Below are 16,609 nucleotides of genomic sequence, written 5' to 3' on the forward strand. Positions count from 1 at the left end.
GAGTGCTGGGAGCAATTCCTCCAACCTCTTTTAGCCTATAGGATGAGATTAATCACCCCCTGGATACTGCCAACGAGGTCTCCAAGGAGTATAAGGAAAGCTTAGCCCAGGTAGCTCAGATGTGGAGATCTATGCTGAAAGCACTATATTCAGATTATATAAGCACTATATTTAACACAGTGGCTACCTTCACACAGGTGAAGGTGTTTTCTGAAACTTGAAGAAAATCCATTAACCCTTCTTTCCAAGAACATTATCATATTTGAAGCCTTTTAAACTTTTTCTCCATTTTTCAAAAATGTAACAGACCTTCTAAATTTAAACTTCAAATCTCTCTTTTGAAAGCAGCCTTTTTTTGGCAAAGGATTTGTTTGTGAGGGAGATGATATAAGCTCTTGAAATCTTTGGCCTGCTCTTCAGATCTATTCAGACATTATTTCTTAATTACAGCAAATAACTTTGTTCTCTGAAGCATAATTATCTCTGAGTACAGTTCAAATTCTTACCTTTTTAAGACTAAAAAAACAATTGGAAACTGCGAGGAATGTCATTATATTATCAGTAAGTCACTTAATTACCTATACCACACATGTAGCTATACTGGATTACAGGAAAATATGAAATGGCTGTCTTAAATTGAAAAAGAACTTGTAGGAAGAGAAAGCATAAAACTAAACCTGATTAGCAGTATCTTTAAGAAAAATGGGAAGATCATTAACTGGGAAATGTATTCCTGCCTGGCTCTTGCTAACAGGCCAGTTTTTCCCAAGTGAGTCTAAGATTAAAAGGATCCTGATCTATAGAGATGAGGATGCTGAGTGCACAATCGTAGCAGCAGTCTGTCCCATAATGGTCAAACAGAAACATTCAGAACATGCAGGAAAGAATAAGGTCTAGTAAGCTGCAGCACATGTTACTTCTATTGCTCTTCTGTGCTTGCTGTAGTCCTTTGCATAAACAGCGCCTCTGTTACGAAGTAATTTAATCATCCATTGGCTATTCCTCCCAACTGGAAAACTTTAACACTACAGGAGTGACAAAGTGATAAGCAACAGGTTAGTGACCCAAAAAAACATTTAGAAGGGTAAAACTTTGTGGTATAAAACTTGCGAGATGAAAAGAGAATGAAGCTTGCTGCCTGAAGTGTAGGGCTAAGGAGGCTTGCTAGAGGATTTCAGTACAGACCCCCCTGGAGTCACGGCCTCCTTTAAAAATATTTAAGAAAAACTAAAATAACATGGATTGTCTGATATCTTCTAATAACACCTATGACAACTAGTGACACAAAGCACATGATAGCAACGAATTCAAAAGCAAACAAACCTTAAATGTTTTCCTGACATTTACACCAATAAAGCTTTCTCCAGGGATGATAATGGCATATGGTTCCAGAAGAAGATGAAATGGTTCTGTTGATCCTTTAACTTCTATTTCCAGTGCTATTACATCCTCTGCTTTGTATTCTGGGATGTTTTGAAGCATTCCCTCTTTTACCAAACTTTGGGAGGAAATATGGCAGAATTATTAAGTATCTTAAACTGGTGTTTAAACTGGATTCCATCTTTTAATTGCCAGACCAAAACTGAAAATCATCAACAGTTTCTCAAGTACAGACTGCAGGTATGCAGTTAGCTCAGGCTGGGGACAATTAAAAACGGGAAAAATTACAGTAGTTCTTTAATGTACTCTAGTTGTCCCAATCTGCTCATGAACAAGTAAGTCAGTCATAGACTGCTGTGACAAACAGTAATAACAGGAAAACCTGCTGGAAATCTCAGCAGGAAGCCTGGAAAATGAACAGACAAAATGACAGTATTATCTTTTTCCAAGAGAGGTGCAACCCTAGCTAGGGCTAAGGCATATGTTCAGACATGAGGGAAGATCACAGAGACACTCTTTGTACCACAATTAGCTGTGCAGATAAAATCGTTTATAATTGTCAGTCCATCATCACCAGAAAGATGAAGAACCCCAGTAACTCAATGTAATAGCATTGCTAAACATGGCTACACATCTTACCAGGAAATACTGTTTCTCAGCTTACCAATGTGATTCTGGAATGTCCCTCAGTACCATCTGAATCACATTGTGATAACTCTTCAGCTACACAGATGAAGAAGGAGAGCATTTTAATGTCAAGTAATCAGTTATGTTGAGGATTAAAAAAAGATGAAAAAGTAGTTTATATTTAAAGGATGAATGATCATCATCTGAGTACTAAGTAAGCTCCGATAAACAATATTCAAACTCTAGATTTACTAAAAGAAAACATATTTGACTGCAAAATATTAAGCCAGATTCTGATCTCATGGTGTACAGTTCCAAGAAAAATACTCATTTTTGACATGCCTGTTATTATTTCCCTAGTATATTGCATACTACACACAAGCATCTGCAAAGGCTCCCCAAATTAAGCTCAGTACTGCTGTACTAACCTAAAGTTTCTCCTAACAGCTCCAGGGTATTTAGCTTAATTGACCATCAATCTGATTTTGAGTAAGAAACACTACTTCTCCATCATGGGAAAAGAGGATGTCTTCTATATTCTAATGAGGGGAAAAAGAGGAAACACAAAAGCAGGCCTTAAATCTGAAGGGCTTTACAAAAGATTAATTTGTTTGTAAAGAGATATTAATTTAAGTGTACCTGTTAATTCAATATCTTTTTCTATTAACTAATTAGAGACTTTAAAAAACCCAGTTAGTTTTTCTTCCATACTTATTTGAGGTATTCCTATGTCTGTCAATCACCACAGCATGGGATATTCCCACTGCTGGGCTTACTTTGGATTGAGTTTCTTTAAATACAGTGAGCTCATGCTCCTTATTTACACAGACAGGGGAGCAGAAACTAGGACAACAGTCACTGGTACAGCTGCATTCAAGCATCATTGCACCCCTCTACATACCCACAGCTGCATACCATGATTTCTCTGCCAAAGGCTACTACTATCCCCTTAATTTACCACATAGCTGTTCATAGGAGCCATTTCAGCCCAAAAAAGCTACAGCTGGAAACAGTTTAAATAATAACTGTTTGCTAACCAAACTTCTTTAGGTTGCAGTAGGTATGGGTTACATCCCCAAAGCAGCTCAACTCAGCAGAAGGGGAAGGGTCAGGGTCAGGAGATTGTGAAGGAGCTGGTACTGTGGGAAGGGTAGTAACTTTAGCAGCCAGCACAGCTGCAGCTATGAGGATGTGTCCATAGTTTCAGTGTAATATTAATTGTGTCCAGTTGGTACCAAAAATGACATGAGATCAGAAACTGTCTCATATTTTGCAGTCAAAACATGTTTTCTTTTAGTAACTTTCTACATATTGAACACTGTTTATCAGAGCATAGTACCAGCTAATTAAATTTAATTTAGAAAGCTGCACAACAAGAACTTTATGACTTGCATAAAAATACACAGCTGGAGTTTGTAGATAGGAAGGAATCACAAGCCATACCTCCTGTGGAGTGTAAGTGAGAATAAACTCATGATCTGCATCAGGAAGCAAAACTCCCTGCTCAGGATTTAGGGAGAAGGCTGACTCTGTGTCTCGATTGTATTTGAGCTTCATAAAGTCTGCAGTTTCTTCTGGTATTGATGGTTTCAAATTAGGCTTTATTATCTGCCAGTAGAAAGGAAGTTCTACATGGCTGCAAAGAGATCAATAAACAACAAAAAAACTATGATTAAAAAAAATCAGATTTTTTTGTGTAAAACATTGGAAGAAAATATTCAGTTCCTTTTTCCATGTAGGGAATTTCTCTCTTTAAAAATTACAGGGGTTAGACTTAGCAGTCTTTGTGAGCTACAAAGCTGGTGAGGTAGCACAGAGTCAGAGTATATAAATTGTACAAAGAAAATGCTAATACATGGAAGTAAATTATATAAACATGTAAGATATATTAACACTTTCTTGCCTTATTTAACTTGTAATGTAATGTAACTTTCAGGAAACTCTACTATTCTTTCAAGAATCTGAGATCAACACGACCATTCCTGCTGGTATCAGTATGTTTGCATTGGATCACTGCTGATGATGATCTACATAACATTCTGAATTTAATCCAAGTGCAAGATGTGGTCTTTAACATGTCAACAAACACAGTGGCTCCAGCTAAGATTATAGCAATGGCTCTGCAATACTCTTTGTAATCCAGAAAATGTTGCTTAACTAGTTTGCTTCAGCAGAATCGTATTCCATGGAATGTCTTCATGGGTTTTAAAACCTTGCTGACCTCAAAACCTTTGCCTCAATAAGGGGAAGAAGGACGCTGGAATTTGAAAGTGAGTATCAATGACAAATCTGAACACATATTACTTTCTATAGCAGTAAAGTTTTCTCTTTCCTGCTTCTGTGGAGTTCAGTCTCAGCCTGTTTAGCTTTGTTTCATACAAATACTGACACCAGACGTGCAGGGACTGCTGTCACGATTATAGCACAAAGAAAATATGGAAATTGGCATAGTCACATCCTTCATCAGTTTACAGTATTCCATTCACTGAATCACACTTTCTTCACCCAAACAGCATTCTGTTCTGGCATTATGCATGTGTGGTTTCCAGGCCACAAAATAAACTTCCAGAAATTCACTGTAGCAAGTAGCAATTTACATTAATGTTTCTAAAACCAGCACTGACCTCCTCACTGCTTTGATGGTCTGCAGCCTCTAACCACTGCAATCATGCACATTAGTGTACTTCCATTATTGCCCAACTGATTTTAAGCAAAATCAGGATGCCGCTAGTTTCAGTACAACGTAATTGTACATAGGGACATATTCCTTGACTTCAAATAGAGTTTATATTTAAATCTATTAGGACTCAATAGTAGAAATCATATGAAAATTTTAATACGAGTTAGTTACATTGGGCTCCCATTTTAATCAGTGGAGATCCAGTGGTGTCCAGGATGTGTTATGTCTTGTCCTATGGGAGATATCTACAGTCAGAATTGCATCCTTAGAAGTATCTATTTCCCTGCACTAGGAAAGGAAAAGAGGATAGGATGCTTAGCTCAGTTGCACAAGTATACACTGTAGATGTGTAAAGTTAGATAAATCTCACCTGGCTGATCCTGTAAAATATTTCCTGCAACCATCCGTATTTATGAATCTTTTGGAGTTGTAGATTTAGCTATACTGAAGCAAATATATTGACTTTGGCAGTGTATGAACCAAATGGTATGGCTACTGGTTGCTGTAACGTGTGATCTATGTATAATGTTCCTGCTCTCACAAGCATATCCCTGAACCTTAATTACTAAACAATGGAGCAAAAAGAACCAAGGCTTCTGCACAGATTTTATCAGGTGCATGAAGGTTACTCCAGCTTGAGAGAATGGTATCACAAGTGAGATCCCTACCAGCATGTTCAGACTGCAGATCATTACTCTATTAATAGTAGCTACATACGTAGAGTTTCTTATAACCAATTTCTTCTCCTCGGTGGCATGTGGGTTTTGGGGGTCAAATCGTATGAGATGCTGTGCTGTTACATCAGTAACTTCACCGCATTCATGTTTGCTTTCTCCACCTGTGACGAACAAAAGCTCCAGAGCTATCAGCTGTCCCACACCTTGAAGAAATAAGAGGTATTACTGTTTACCATCTGGCTGTTAACATTGTTCACGTTACTCATTAACAGCAAATGCCAACAATGGCCATTACTGATTATTTCTGGTGTTTCCTCAAGTTTCAGAACTCCAATGTGTTAACTGTACAATATTTTCCTGATGTTCTCCATGTACCAATATATGTCAGTAGAGATCTTCTCTTCATGAATTTAACAAATTTGGATTCCAGGGCCACAACCTCAGCTCACTTACATTAGCATTGTTTCACTGAAGTGAGCAGGGTGTTTGCAATTGTTGATAATGTGGCTTCCAGATGTTTTGAGCAGTATATTGAAATAAAAATAAGCACCAAATGCACTATTAAAAAATTTCCAAAGGAAGTACCTGTAATAAAGTGATTAAATAGACTAGAAGTCAAGCCTAATGTTATAGCATTCACAATTACAAGCACTAACATTTACAAGAATTTCAACTGGTTTCATTAGCTAATCCAAAGACTGCCTATCTCTCCTGAATACCCTAATCCAAGACTTGCCCCATAATCTGCTTCACACCCAAATGTATTTCTGCCCTGCTAAAGCTGATGTTTTATAGTTTGTCATGTTATCTTATTGATATAAAAGTCTAAGAAACCAATTGCACCTGACAAATTTTTTTTCTGCTACTTGGCAACATTTTACATTTGGACTTTTGGCTACAGTGGGTTAAGAGCTCAGTGTTTTCTGAATCCCATGTATTTCATGCATTGGGATGGAGCAGTAATAATAATAATAATAAATGCTTAGCATTTAATACCATCAGGGGACAAAGTATCTGCTTAATCCAGTGACATAAAATGTTACCATCACTTCAAGCCATCAACCACCACTCAACATTATCTGAATATGTACAGAGTTAGAAATGTGATCTCTGAAAGGTTTTAGAAACAAACCTGTGACTGTAACATCATTGACTTGGCAATTGTCACAAACAATGGTGTATGTTTGCTGTGAGACTTCTGGAACAGAAGGGAAAAACACTACCTGAAAGAGAGAAGTGAAATAGCAATGTCTGTAACTGATTTCTCTCCAGGAAGCAATAAACTTCAATTTATAAATGTTCACAGTTCTAGTGATCAGGAATTAAATCTTATATTTGCAAAAAACAGACAGTGTCATATTCCCTTAATAGAAACCAGAAAGAAACAGGTGTTTTCTGGGTTACTAAACTTATATGTGTGTATCTGGATGGTCACCAGAGGCTGCCTTTATAGTCACTGGAGATGTGGGCAGTCTACTGGGTTAGTTGTATGAATTGCACCCTCGGAATCATATCTGCCCTCAGTCACTTACTGAGCAACACCACGGCTGCCTGCCAAGCTACAACAGTGTGAGCAGGGCAGCTGCTGTGTGCCCTGAGCTCCACCTCAACAAAAAATGTTCAGGGGCCAAAACCCTTGGCTGTGTAATGTGCACCATGGTTCTTCTACCTATTATCCATTACCACCTGCAAACCCAACCCATGCTAAATCCGTCTCCTCTTTTTCTCTCCCACATGTGCCTGGCCCTGCTGATGCAATGCACCTGGGGAGACAGAAAGGAGGAGAAATGTTTCTCCTTTATCCACACCTGCCTGACCCATTTCTATTATTAACAGCCAGCAGGCACTGGTAAAATAAAGAGCTGGAGGGTAGCCATACTATCTACATCACTCTTCCTCTCTCCATAGTGATGCTATAATAAAATGTGGTCCACATCAGACAAAGCAGTGGTGGCAACCAGTAATGCATACCTACTGCAGAATCTTTTTCAGGAAGGAGTACAGCATAAGTGAAGGATTTGTACCTGGTGCTCTACAATGAAAGAATTTTTTGCCAAAAATGTTCCTTTTTCCAAGGAAGCTCAGAAAGGAAAAGTTTCTTGGACTTGATGCCCTAGCTGGAGTGAAATAAGCACTCCGGTGTTCTCAGATTCCTGTTTTCTCTAACAGGATTCTTTGTGTGGGGAAAATCTGACTGGTCTCTGAGTGGCTAAGCAAGTCTTTGAAGCTGCAATGAAAGACTCTCCAGTAAGACTCACAATTGCAATTCTTCCAGCATAAATGCACAAAAGGATTTGAGCATTTTTGCTCACACAAACCCGTATTTGCAAGGTCCAGCCAAGAACTTCTACAATGATCTCGCTTGCTAATGTATTTGGTGAAGTACAAATACTTTCTATAGCAGTTGGTACTAACCTCTACTGTTGTGCTCTGCCCTGGAGCTAGCTCAAAAACAGCGGGATGGATCCCAAAAGGATCTTGTATTACAAAACCTACAGTGGCAACAGACTAAGGTGTTAAAAAAAAAAAGAAAAAAGAGAAGAAAAAAGAAAGATTAATAAATTAAATTGATCAGGTCGTTGTTTTTAAAATACAGGGTTACCTAAAACAGGCAGTATACAACATCACTGTTTTACCCCTTTCTGTAATGTTTTTTCACACTTCTCAAAAGTAAGTGGCATGTATATGGCTTAATTAGAAGAAATGCTCCACACTTTATAATTACCTTGGTGAAATCAGGAGGGAAAGTGCTGTCTCCAAAGACAAATGATAGTGTCAGAAGCCCTAATATTTGTGTTCACAGAAGAAAAGCTATGCCTGAGCATAGGAGATCTGTCTTGTTTCTCCATGCCTATGATGCACTTTGGGTTGGAACTGTAAAACATTTCAGGAGGGACAACCTGGCACATCAGCTATCCCATCAGCCATTTCTCCAGCACGTAAAATGCCAGTCTACAAGTCACATCTTATATTCTTTATCCATTTTACTTAGACCATGGTTTATGATGGAAAGCTAAAGACAGAGCAGTACTGGAGTGGACTGCTAGGGTCTACAGGTGCAGCAAGGTCAGTAAGTGATATCTTCGGTGGGGAGGGGGAGGAAATTAGCTCAAGTAATGCTAGAACTGATTGCATTTCTATTTGCTAAGGTCTAAGGTTAAAGTTCAAGCCAGTTGCACTTTCCCTGATCTATGCCTGAGTTTACCTCACCTCTAAGCAAGACAACTTCTTCCAGAGGCAAGCCAGAGCACAAGCAGAAGGTACGGACATCCAGGGAGATTGGTCTCAAGGATAAATGTGAATCCCTGAGCGAATGGCACAATACAGATGTCTCCAGCAAGGCCTTATGACTTCTGTGCTAATATACCATGACTAGCTCAAAAGGCCTTCATGTCAGGGCACCTACACCATACCATGTCCAGTATTTCCCTTCCAATCACTCACCCTGAAATTAGGAGGTGGCCAGGCTTTCTTTGGCATTATACAGAACTTCCCAGTGCTAATTCCGTCATTTCTGCACAAAATCATCGTTACTTTTATTCCTCCAACAAGGCAGGAACCACAGTCTATAATGCGAGGCACTGCAATGAGTAACACAGAAAATCAGACTACACAGACAGTGGAGGGTAACAGCTGGCAAAGCCAGCTGCTTCTTAAATAACTCTTTACAGACAACATTACTGCATGTGAATATGCTAGGTGCTGCAATCCTAAAAACCCTCAAATTCTTTCCATTTGAAAGTTAAACAGTATGAGGTGCATATTTCTACATTCATCTTACATTTTAATGGTGCTTCCTACTTAAAGACTCTATTGAATGATAACAAAAAGTAAGACGATTTTTAAAAAAGCTCAGTAACAGGAAAGGTGAATTTACAAAAAATCAAAGTAAGTTTCTGCAAAAGTAATCCTGGTTGTTACAGTTGAGGCTAGATAGCCTGCAGATATGTCATATCCATATATAATTAATGTAACATTCCATGAATATTAATTAACAGCATCAAATATTTATAACTAAATCATAATTCCTTAATGTTTAGGATTATTAATTACAGTTAGGAGTTCAGGAATCGACAAGACACAAACCTAGAAAAGTAGCTCCTGCTCACTTCTCTAATACAGTGAAAAAAAATGAGCTTGATGTGGCAAGAACAAATGAGGAAAAATTTGACAGGATTACATTTTAATAACTAATAAATCTATTATGAGTGGAGATTAGGTAGCTATCAAAGTGTAGAAACTGCACTGCCAAGTTTGTCCACATTTGGTCTGTGACATAAAATTGGAGACAAATGAAAAAAAAATGCAAGTCCACTTAACTTTAGAGAAACTTAAGAATTGGACATTACTGACATGTTAACACTGGAGGTGGTCTTTTAGCTTGGATCGGGATCAGAAGAGGTTCTGATACTTGGGTCTCCACTAATATACAATCTTCATAATCTCCTAGATATTCAGGAACAAATTGGACCGTATACTGGCATGTCATCCCAGGAGCAATCATTCCTCCCTTTCCTGGAAATTTTCCTTGGGAAAAAAAAAAATAAAAAATGCAGGGAATTAAAAAAACATTAAAACCTCCCAAAGTTGGAATATATATTTATGATCGCATCTCCCTCTGGAAAGATGCCTGTAAATTCTCCTCATTTATTGCCTAAGTCAAGCTGATAAAAATGAATGACTACAAAAGGCTTGCCAGTGTAATCTGTGTATATGCATATCTTCCACTGAACTCAAAGAAGATTTTTTGGTCTGAAATACACTTCTCATAACTACAGAAAACAGAGTGAGGATAAAGCTAAAAAATTTTACCGAGTTTTCTTCTGTCACAAGACAACAAGGCTTACATGGGGGCATCTACATTTCTAAATATGCTACAACTGAACTATGTTATTTCTTGCCCTCTCCCCTAATGATTTCAGTGGAAACTACGTCTGTTCCTAGAAGAATTTTGGATAAGACTGAATCTAGGTATTCCATCAATACATTTCATTCTAACTTCAGTTTAATGTTAGTTAGTCTTCCTAAATTCCTCATTAGAACATTTGAATCTGCTTATGAGTTGCATGTGAAAGGTCCTAGAGACATAATTCAACCTTTAGTTTCTAACAAACTGAGCACTACAGATAGCAGAACCAAACATAACGTCTCTGAAAAATGTTTGTTCAAGCAGATGAATTAGATCTCTCAGGTGTTAACATCTTAAAGGCAGTAAAAAGAACCCTTACCTGGCCCAATGGCAAATGCTGGAGTAGAGGGGGGGATAAGTCTTACGTGATGACATGTTGAAGTGATGTTCTGCAGCTCTATAGTCATCTTCATTCAAAAAGAAAATAAAATACTCCATTGTATTTATCATCACTCATTATAATGTTTGCAGTTCCCTAGTACTCTGCTAGTAGTAACTAATTTATCATCACAACCAACCTAAAAATCTCAGTTTATTCAATAAAGGCTGAATAAGATACTACCAAAATGAAGCAGAGACTGAGAAGGGTCCCTTCTAGTTTTCACTGGTCAGTGTGTCAGTGGCACGTGTGAAAGAGTATCTTCAAGGAAGGTAAAGGGTCATTAATTCAATATAATGAAGAAACTCAGACTTTTGATAAACTGCAGAAAGCCAAAAGATTGGATGAAATATGTAGATCACGGCAGGACATAATGCTCCTCAGTGGTAGAATTAACTCTCTACAAATAAGTAAGCTCCCACCTCATAAACCTGGCCAACTTCATAATCAGAAAACAAAACAGTAGGTGGTTTGGCAAGAAACACAGGAACGAATGAGGTGTCACTGAAAGATAAAAAAAGGGAGACATTATCTTACTGCCTAGTTCTTTAAATACTGATAAAATGAGAAATGGCGAAATGTTTCCTTTAGCAAAACCAAAATGTCATACAGACATACTTTGTTTCCTAAGAGACTATACAGACATTTAGCTCAAAATATCTACATGTAAATCCACAGTAATTCTATAGTGGAGCTCTCTGTGTGCTCCAGTTCAGAATCGAGAAACTGTATATACTGCATACCCTTTATTATCTTCTGCTTTTCTTCTGGCTATAGTTTGTGCCACCTTTTCTTGAGAAATGACAAGAGATTTGCCTCCATGAAGAGCATTTGGTGGGAAGAAGCGGGGGTTCTTCAAGTAATTCTGCTTTTTCTCAAGTTTGGCAAGGTAAGCACACTCACTTTCTCCCTCTGCTTTGCACTTAGTGTCTTTCCAGGCTAGCTTCTGTGAGGCACTAGTTTTCTTTGAAAAACAAAGAGATCATGGTCCAAAATTAAACACAGAAATTTTGAAGATGATGAAAAAGGTATCTGTACATGTCTAATTAAAGCTATACAGCACTGAAAATTCATATAGAAATATTGTATTTCTCTTTTCTTAACAGATCAAATAAAATAAGTACTGAAACCAAATCAACAATGCATTGATATTCACCCTTTGTTACAGGAACAGCAATAGGCCCTACAGTGCCGATACACTAAAATAAATAAATCTATAAAATGTACCTTACTTGTCTTTTTAGTCTGGTGGCTAGAGTCTGGAGTTGAAGGCAGAGTTAATGTGCACAAAGACACATTTGACAGACTACCAGATATTGTCTGTAGGTGTGCAACCTCTGCAGGCATCTGGTCCCGCGAGCCTTTAGAAACATGCTGTTTAAAACTAAATGTCTCTTTGATGTAGCCAGGTTCTGATTTTCCTGCAATTCAAAGAAAATTTTATTTCTATGAGAGAAAAACAGAAATTATAAGCATTTATTCTAAGCATAGGCATATGAATTTATTTTAGTCCTGTTGATGGTAAAAATATACTTTAAATCCTCTAGAATTGAATTTACATTTATAGTTTATTTTGCACAAATGAAGCCTAGTGCTTTAATAAGAAAGCTTTTAAAAATATTAATTAAACAAGCTATATACAAAGAAGGTTATATTACTCTGAGAAAGCTAAGTTAATCTTACAAGTGAGTGGGACTCAGAATGCCCTGTTCAGTTTACAAAAAAATCTATATGATGGACTTATAACAATCAGAAAATTGACATAAACTGGATGTACCATCTAGTTCCACGTTCCTATAGTTAGACAACAAAATTGTGACCTCAGAGGAAACTCTAAGATGTTAGATTTTTAGTTTTGTTTGGAATTACAATGGAAAAAAAATCCCAAATCTTGGAATTTGTGACTAAGTTGATTAGTCTGAAATGTTTGTTTTGACTTGACTAAAAAATTTCATTTCAGTGATACTAAAACCTTTCATCTTGGCTCACACATGAGTAAAAGAAGTAAAGAAGTCTTGACATTGCCCAAAAAATTTTTCTTACTGATCTTCATTTGCAAATTAAACTGATATATTTCCAGAACTGGAATATTTTAAACCCAAAATAAAGAATACACTTTTATTTCCCTGAAAATAGTTTTTACTTTAATGTAACCACTTCCATTCTCTGTAGACAAGATGTAGTTGCAGCTTTGTGCTAATGAAATTGAATAGAGGCAGTCGCAATTAATACAGTTTTTGTGTCAGATGGAAACAAATGCGCAACCACCATTAAATTTCATACTTAAGTACATTTAAACTCAATAATTTTTAATTTCTCAACTTTATTTTGACAATGTCCCTGTAGTGGAATTTTATGCTTGTAATACTAGAGTCTCTTCTGCTTTGGCAGAAAACTATAAAAATATAATCAGATCTGCTACGTCCTCCAAAGCTTCAATTCTTACAGAGTGTTCTAAAAAGTCTAAATTATTCTCTGCTTTAAAAGTTACCTTTTGGTGCTCTAGTAACAGGTAATTTATCAGTGATGTAATCATCAGGGCAGGTTAAATGATTTTTTCTGAGAAGTTCATTATCCACAATCCATCTAAAAGAGGATGCCACTGCAATGGTAAAACAAAACAAACAAACAAACAAAAAGCTTAGCCCCTGAAGATACACTATCTTGATCAATCCAAAGTAGTGTTGTCTTTATAACTCATCACTGTCAGGTAACATTTTTGGATAGAGAAACAGTCTGGTATTTTAATCCCAAGACTCGGATGTGCATTTCCACAATTCTATATTCAGTTCAGGCCCAGCTATGCAGCCATCAGAGAAACATTTAATCTCTGTTTGTTGCTGCTATACATCAAGGTATGTATGCTTGTAATAAAGTTAGGTGGTAAATCACTAATCACAAATTTAGTACCTTGAAAATGATCTGGTTGTTTAGTTTCTTACAGTGTTAAACAGATGTTACTCAAATCTCTGCACAAAATCCTTCAAAGTTACTCTGTTGATGTAAAGCCAAACCAAAAGCTCACTGAGCCTAGTGTCAGTCCTACCAGTGATTTAGACAAATCTTGCATTGGTCTCCAGGTACCATAAGCATGTACTGGGGAAAGACAGTACTTCCAGAATCCTCACCTGGTGGCAATCCCATTTTGTCGAAATCTTTCCCCGCATCTGCCTTCAGCACATTTAGGGCCCTTTCTTCTTCAGCTTTTGCTCGATTCTGCGCCTGAATGATGTTCTCTTCTACTATGTCAGCTTCTGTCAGTCGGCACTTATACTCAGCAAGAAGCTGTCACAGGCATGTGTGAATGTAGAGAAGTGAGTGTAATTTGAGCTGTTAAGATCTCCTTACAGATAAATGTTTTCTACTTGCTTTTGAGAGGTAAATAGACATAGCTTGGTAAAACACTGTTACTTTACAAGCATAAACTGGCCTGCTAAACCACCATCATTCCTATCATTTAACTTACGCTGGGTAAGAAGCACTACCCAAGAAAAATGTGTGAAAGATGAGGAGAGCCTCCCAGGACAACAGAAATGCCTGTCTTTTACCTTCTGTGGGACCATAACTACTGCATTGTATTTTGCCTATAAGTGTTGGAATAAATTTTAAGGGAATGTTCCCTTCTAGTTACTAAGAAGGATTCTAAAACTCCAAAATATCCCAATAGTGATATTTCACTCGTCCTAATATATTTTTGATCACTCTGCCCAATGTGGTAAGTGCTTTGCAAGCATAACCCAAAAAGAAAAATCCTGCCTCAAAGAGGCATCAATGTAAATTAAAGAGAGAATATAGCAGAGGCACAGAGACATACAAGACCAACACCAAGATAAACTGATAGACATTGGTGTCAAGAGCATCTGTAGCCTAACTGAGCTTTCTGTAGAACTTTTACATAACAAGGTCTAACCTTTTGGCTCATTTAATAGAATTAAATAATTTTATTTACTTTTTTTTTTTTAATAGAAAGGATAGGATGCATCTCCGCTAAAATGAGATGCTTCTTCCTCTCCTGCTCATTTTGGGATCCCTCCACTGTCACTGGAATCCAGGATACAACTCCACCCCATGCCAAAGTTGATACCTAAAATAGATCAGATGGACTGTGCCCTAAAAGTGCCTGTTTGTTTTTTTCATTTCTTTTCTTTTCTTTTTTCTTTTCTTTTTTTTTCCCTGATGATACAAAGAGTCACTAGTTCAGCTGTAACATACATGTAACAAACATGTACTGTCAGTTGAAATGAATCTTATCCAAGCAGTCCATTTAGGGAGTAAGTATTCATGTTTATTATTCAGAACATACTGTGTCCACCAATATATTCATAAATGACTCAGAAGAAGAACACTTCAGATTTTTCAGCTCTGATAACCTTTGAGAGGGCATGATGACACAAAATGGAAAAAATACCTGTTGCTCAAATCATCCAGCAATAGCCTCTACTTTTATGCACTGACAATAGCTATCAGAGCAATGATTAATAAAAGTATTTTGCATTTCTGCTGTTGATTTCATCCAAGATTCCCAAACAGTGTTGCAACCATTAATGGATTATGTGTCATAGTGCACCACTAAGGTAAGCATATATAAATAATATTTGCAGCATCTGGTTTCAAAATGCAGCACATGAGAATACTTTATTGCAAGATAGGAAGTCTAGTACACTAACCGGTAGTTACAAGGTGAAGTTGTCAGCCCGTAGAATAGGCATTTTAAAGGGCTACTGGTTTTACTCTGTGTCTGAAAAGCCGTCCAGAGCTGAGCATATCATGAAGGAGCACGTGGTGAATATTAACTTGTATGAAAGGTTCTGTGGGAAACCATGCTCAAGCAAATTTCCATTAAAATGGCAGTTCTAGGATCCCCCTCCCCCCCTCGCCTTTTTATTTTATTTTACGGAAGATCTAGAAATTATGAAGTAGCAATGAAAGCTGAACAGAGCTCCAAACTCTGACGTGGTTTCGACTTGTACCTTCTGTAGCTCCTTTGTAAAACTCTCATGATAAACATTGTCTCCTCCTCGGGACTTGATCCAGTTTGTCTCCATGTCCACCCCGCAGACATCTCTAGTGTACAGGTCCTCAAAAGTGCTAGCCAGCAAGTGGGAGATGTCCTGAGGAAAGAAAAGCAGGATGTTAGTGCTTAAAGCCTGAGATAGGATCGGAAAAGATCCCTGGATGCATGCAAATGGCTGGAATTAGAAAATGGAGGAGGGAAAAAGTGGGGGAAAAGGGCTGGGAAAGGTACCCGGGAAGGCCCCTGAAAGGGGACATGCTACGCGTTCGCACGTGAACACTGAGGTGTGGCGGCACGTATGTACACGTGTGTACAAGGCCATGCGTGCACACAGACGGTGTGTAGGTGATGGCGGCGGACAGGGTTCTGCGTGCGCACACCGGGTGTGCGTGTGTCGTGGTTTACAGAGGAGTGTGTCTGCATGGGGCTACCTTGAGTGTGTGTGTGGGGTGTGTGTGAGGGAGAAACAAGCCCTGTACAGGGTATAGGCCTGGGTGTGCCAGCCTTTGTGCAAGGCGTGTGTCCGTGTGTGTGAGGCTGTTTATGGCGGGGTGCGTGTGCCCCTGCGGCCCAGCCCCGCCGCGTTACCTGCGTGCCGGGGCAGAGGCTCCGCTGAGCCATGGCCACCAAGCCGGGCGCTGGGCTCTCCCCGGGCCGGCCCGGCTCCCTCGGCCTCCCGCCGTCCCCTCGGCCTCCGGCCGCGCCGCCGTTGCTGAGCGACCGTGTGGGCGGGAAGGGCCAGGCCGCCGGGCGGGGGAACCGGCCCGGGGGCGGAGTGGAGGCAGACGGGGCTGAGCTCTGTCGGGGGCCACTCCGGAGGGGGACGAGGGGGGCAGCCCCATGACACCGCTTCCCAGGCTCCCTCGCCCCTCACACAACCTCCCGGGCTCCCTCGCCCCTCACACAACCCCTCGCCGCTTTCCCGCCGCCATGTTATTGTACT

The 16,609-nt window shown here is 38.9% G+C and overlaps 1 protein-coding gene across 1 annotated transcript in view; it reads right to left on the bottom strand.

The window, feature by feature from the left end:
• Positions 1 to 16,319, bottom strand: part of DLEC1 (DLEC1 cilia and flagella associated protein) — a 39,680-nt gene extending 23,361 nt beyond the window's left edge. The window contains exons 1-16 of the mRNA XM_049798476.1: positions 16,255 to 16,319; positions 15,623 to 15,763; positions 13,781 to 13,937; positions 13,144 to 13,254; positions 11,880 to 12,073; positions 11,396 to 11,616; positions 11,075 to 11,156; positions 10,593 to 10,680; positions 9,718 to 9,891; positions 8,809 to 8,945; positions 7,780 to 7,872; positions 6,497 to 6,587; positions 5,405 to 5,567; positions 3,451 to 3,643; positions 2,045 to 2,103; positions 1,324 to 1,498 (exon numbers count right to left, since the gene is read on the bottom strand). Coding sequence (XP_049654433.1) covers positions 1,324 to 1,498; positions 2,045 to 2,103; positions 3,451 to 3,643; positions 5,405 to 5,567; positions 6,497 to 6,587; positions 7,780 to 7,872; positions 8,809 to 8,945; positions 9,718 to 9,891; positions 10,593 to 10,680; positions 11,075 to 11,156; positions 11,396 to 11,616; positions 11,880 to 12,073; positions 13,144 to 13,254; positions 13,781 to 13,937; positions 15,623 to 15,763; positions 16,255 to 16,287 — 2,112 coding nt within the window. The 5' untranslated portion in view covers positions 16,288 to 16,319. The remainder of the gene's footprint in view (positions 1 to 1,323; positions 1,499 to 2,044; positions 2,104 to 3,450; positions 3,644 to 5,404; positions 5,568 to 6,496; positions 6,588 to 7,779; positions 7,873 to 8,808; positions 8,946 to 9,717; positions 9,892 to 10,592; positions 10,681 to 11,074; positions 11,157 to 11,395; positions 11,617 to 11,879; positions 12,074 to 13,143; positions 13,255 to 13,780; positions 13,938 to 15,622; positions 15,764 to 16,254) is intronic.
• Positions 16,320 to 16,609: the final 290 nt, after the last annotated feature.

The sequence above is a fragment of the Accipiter gentilis genome, chromosome 4, assembly GCF_929443795.1.
Source record: "Accipiter gentilis chromosome 4, bAccGen1.1, whole genome shotgun sequence".
Classification (NCBI taxonomy): Eukaryota; Metazoa; Chordata; class Aves; order Accipitriformes; family Accipitridae; genus Astur; species Astur gentilis.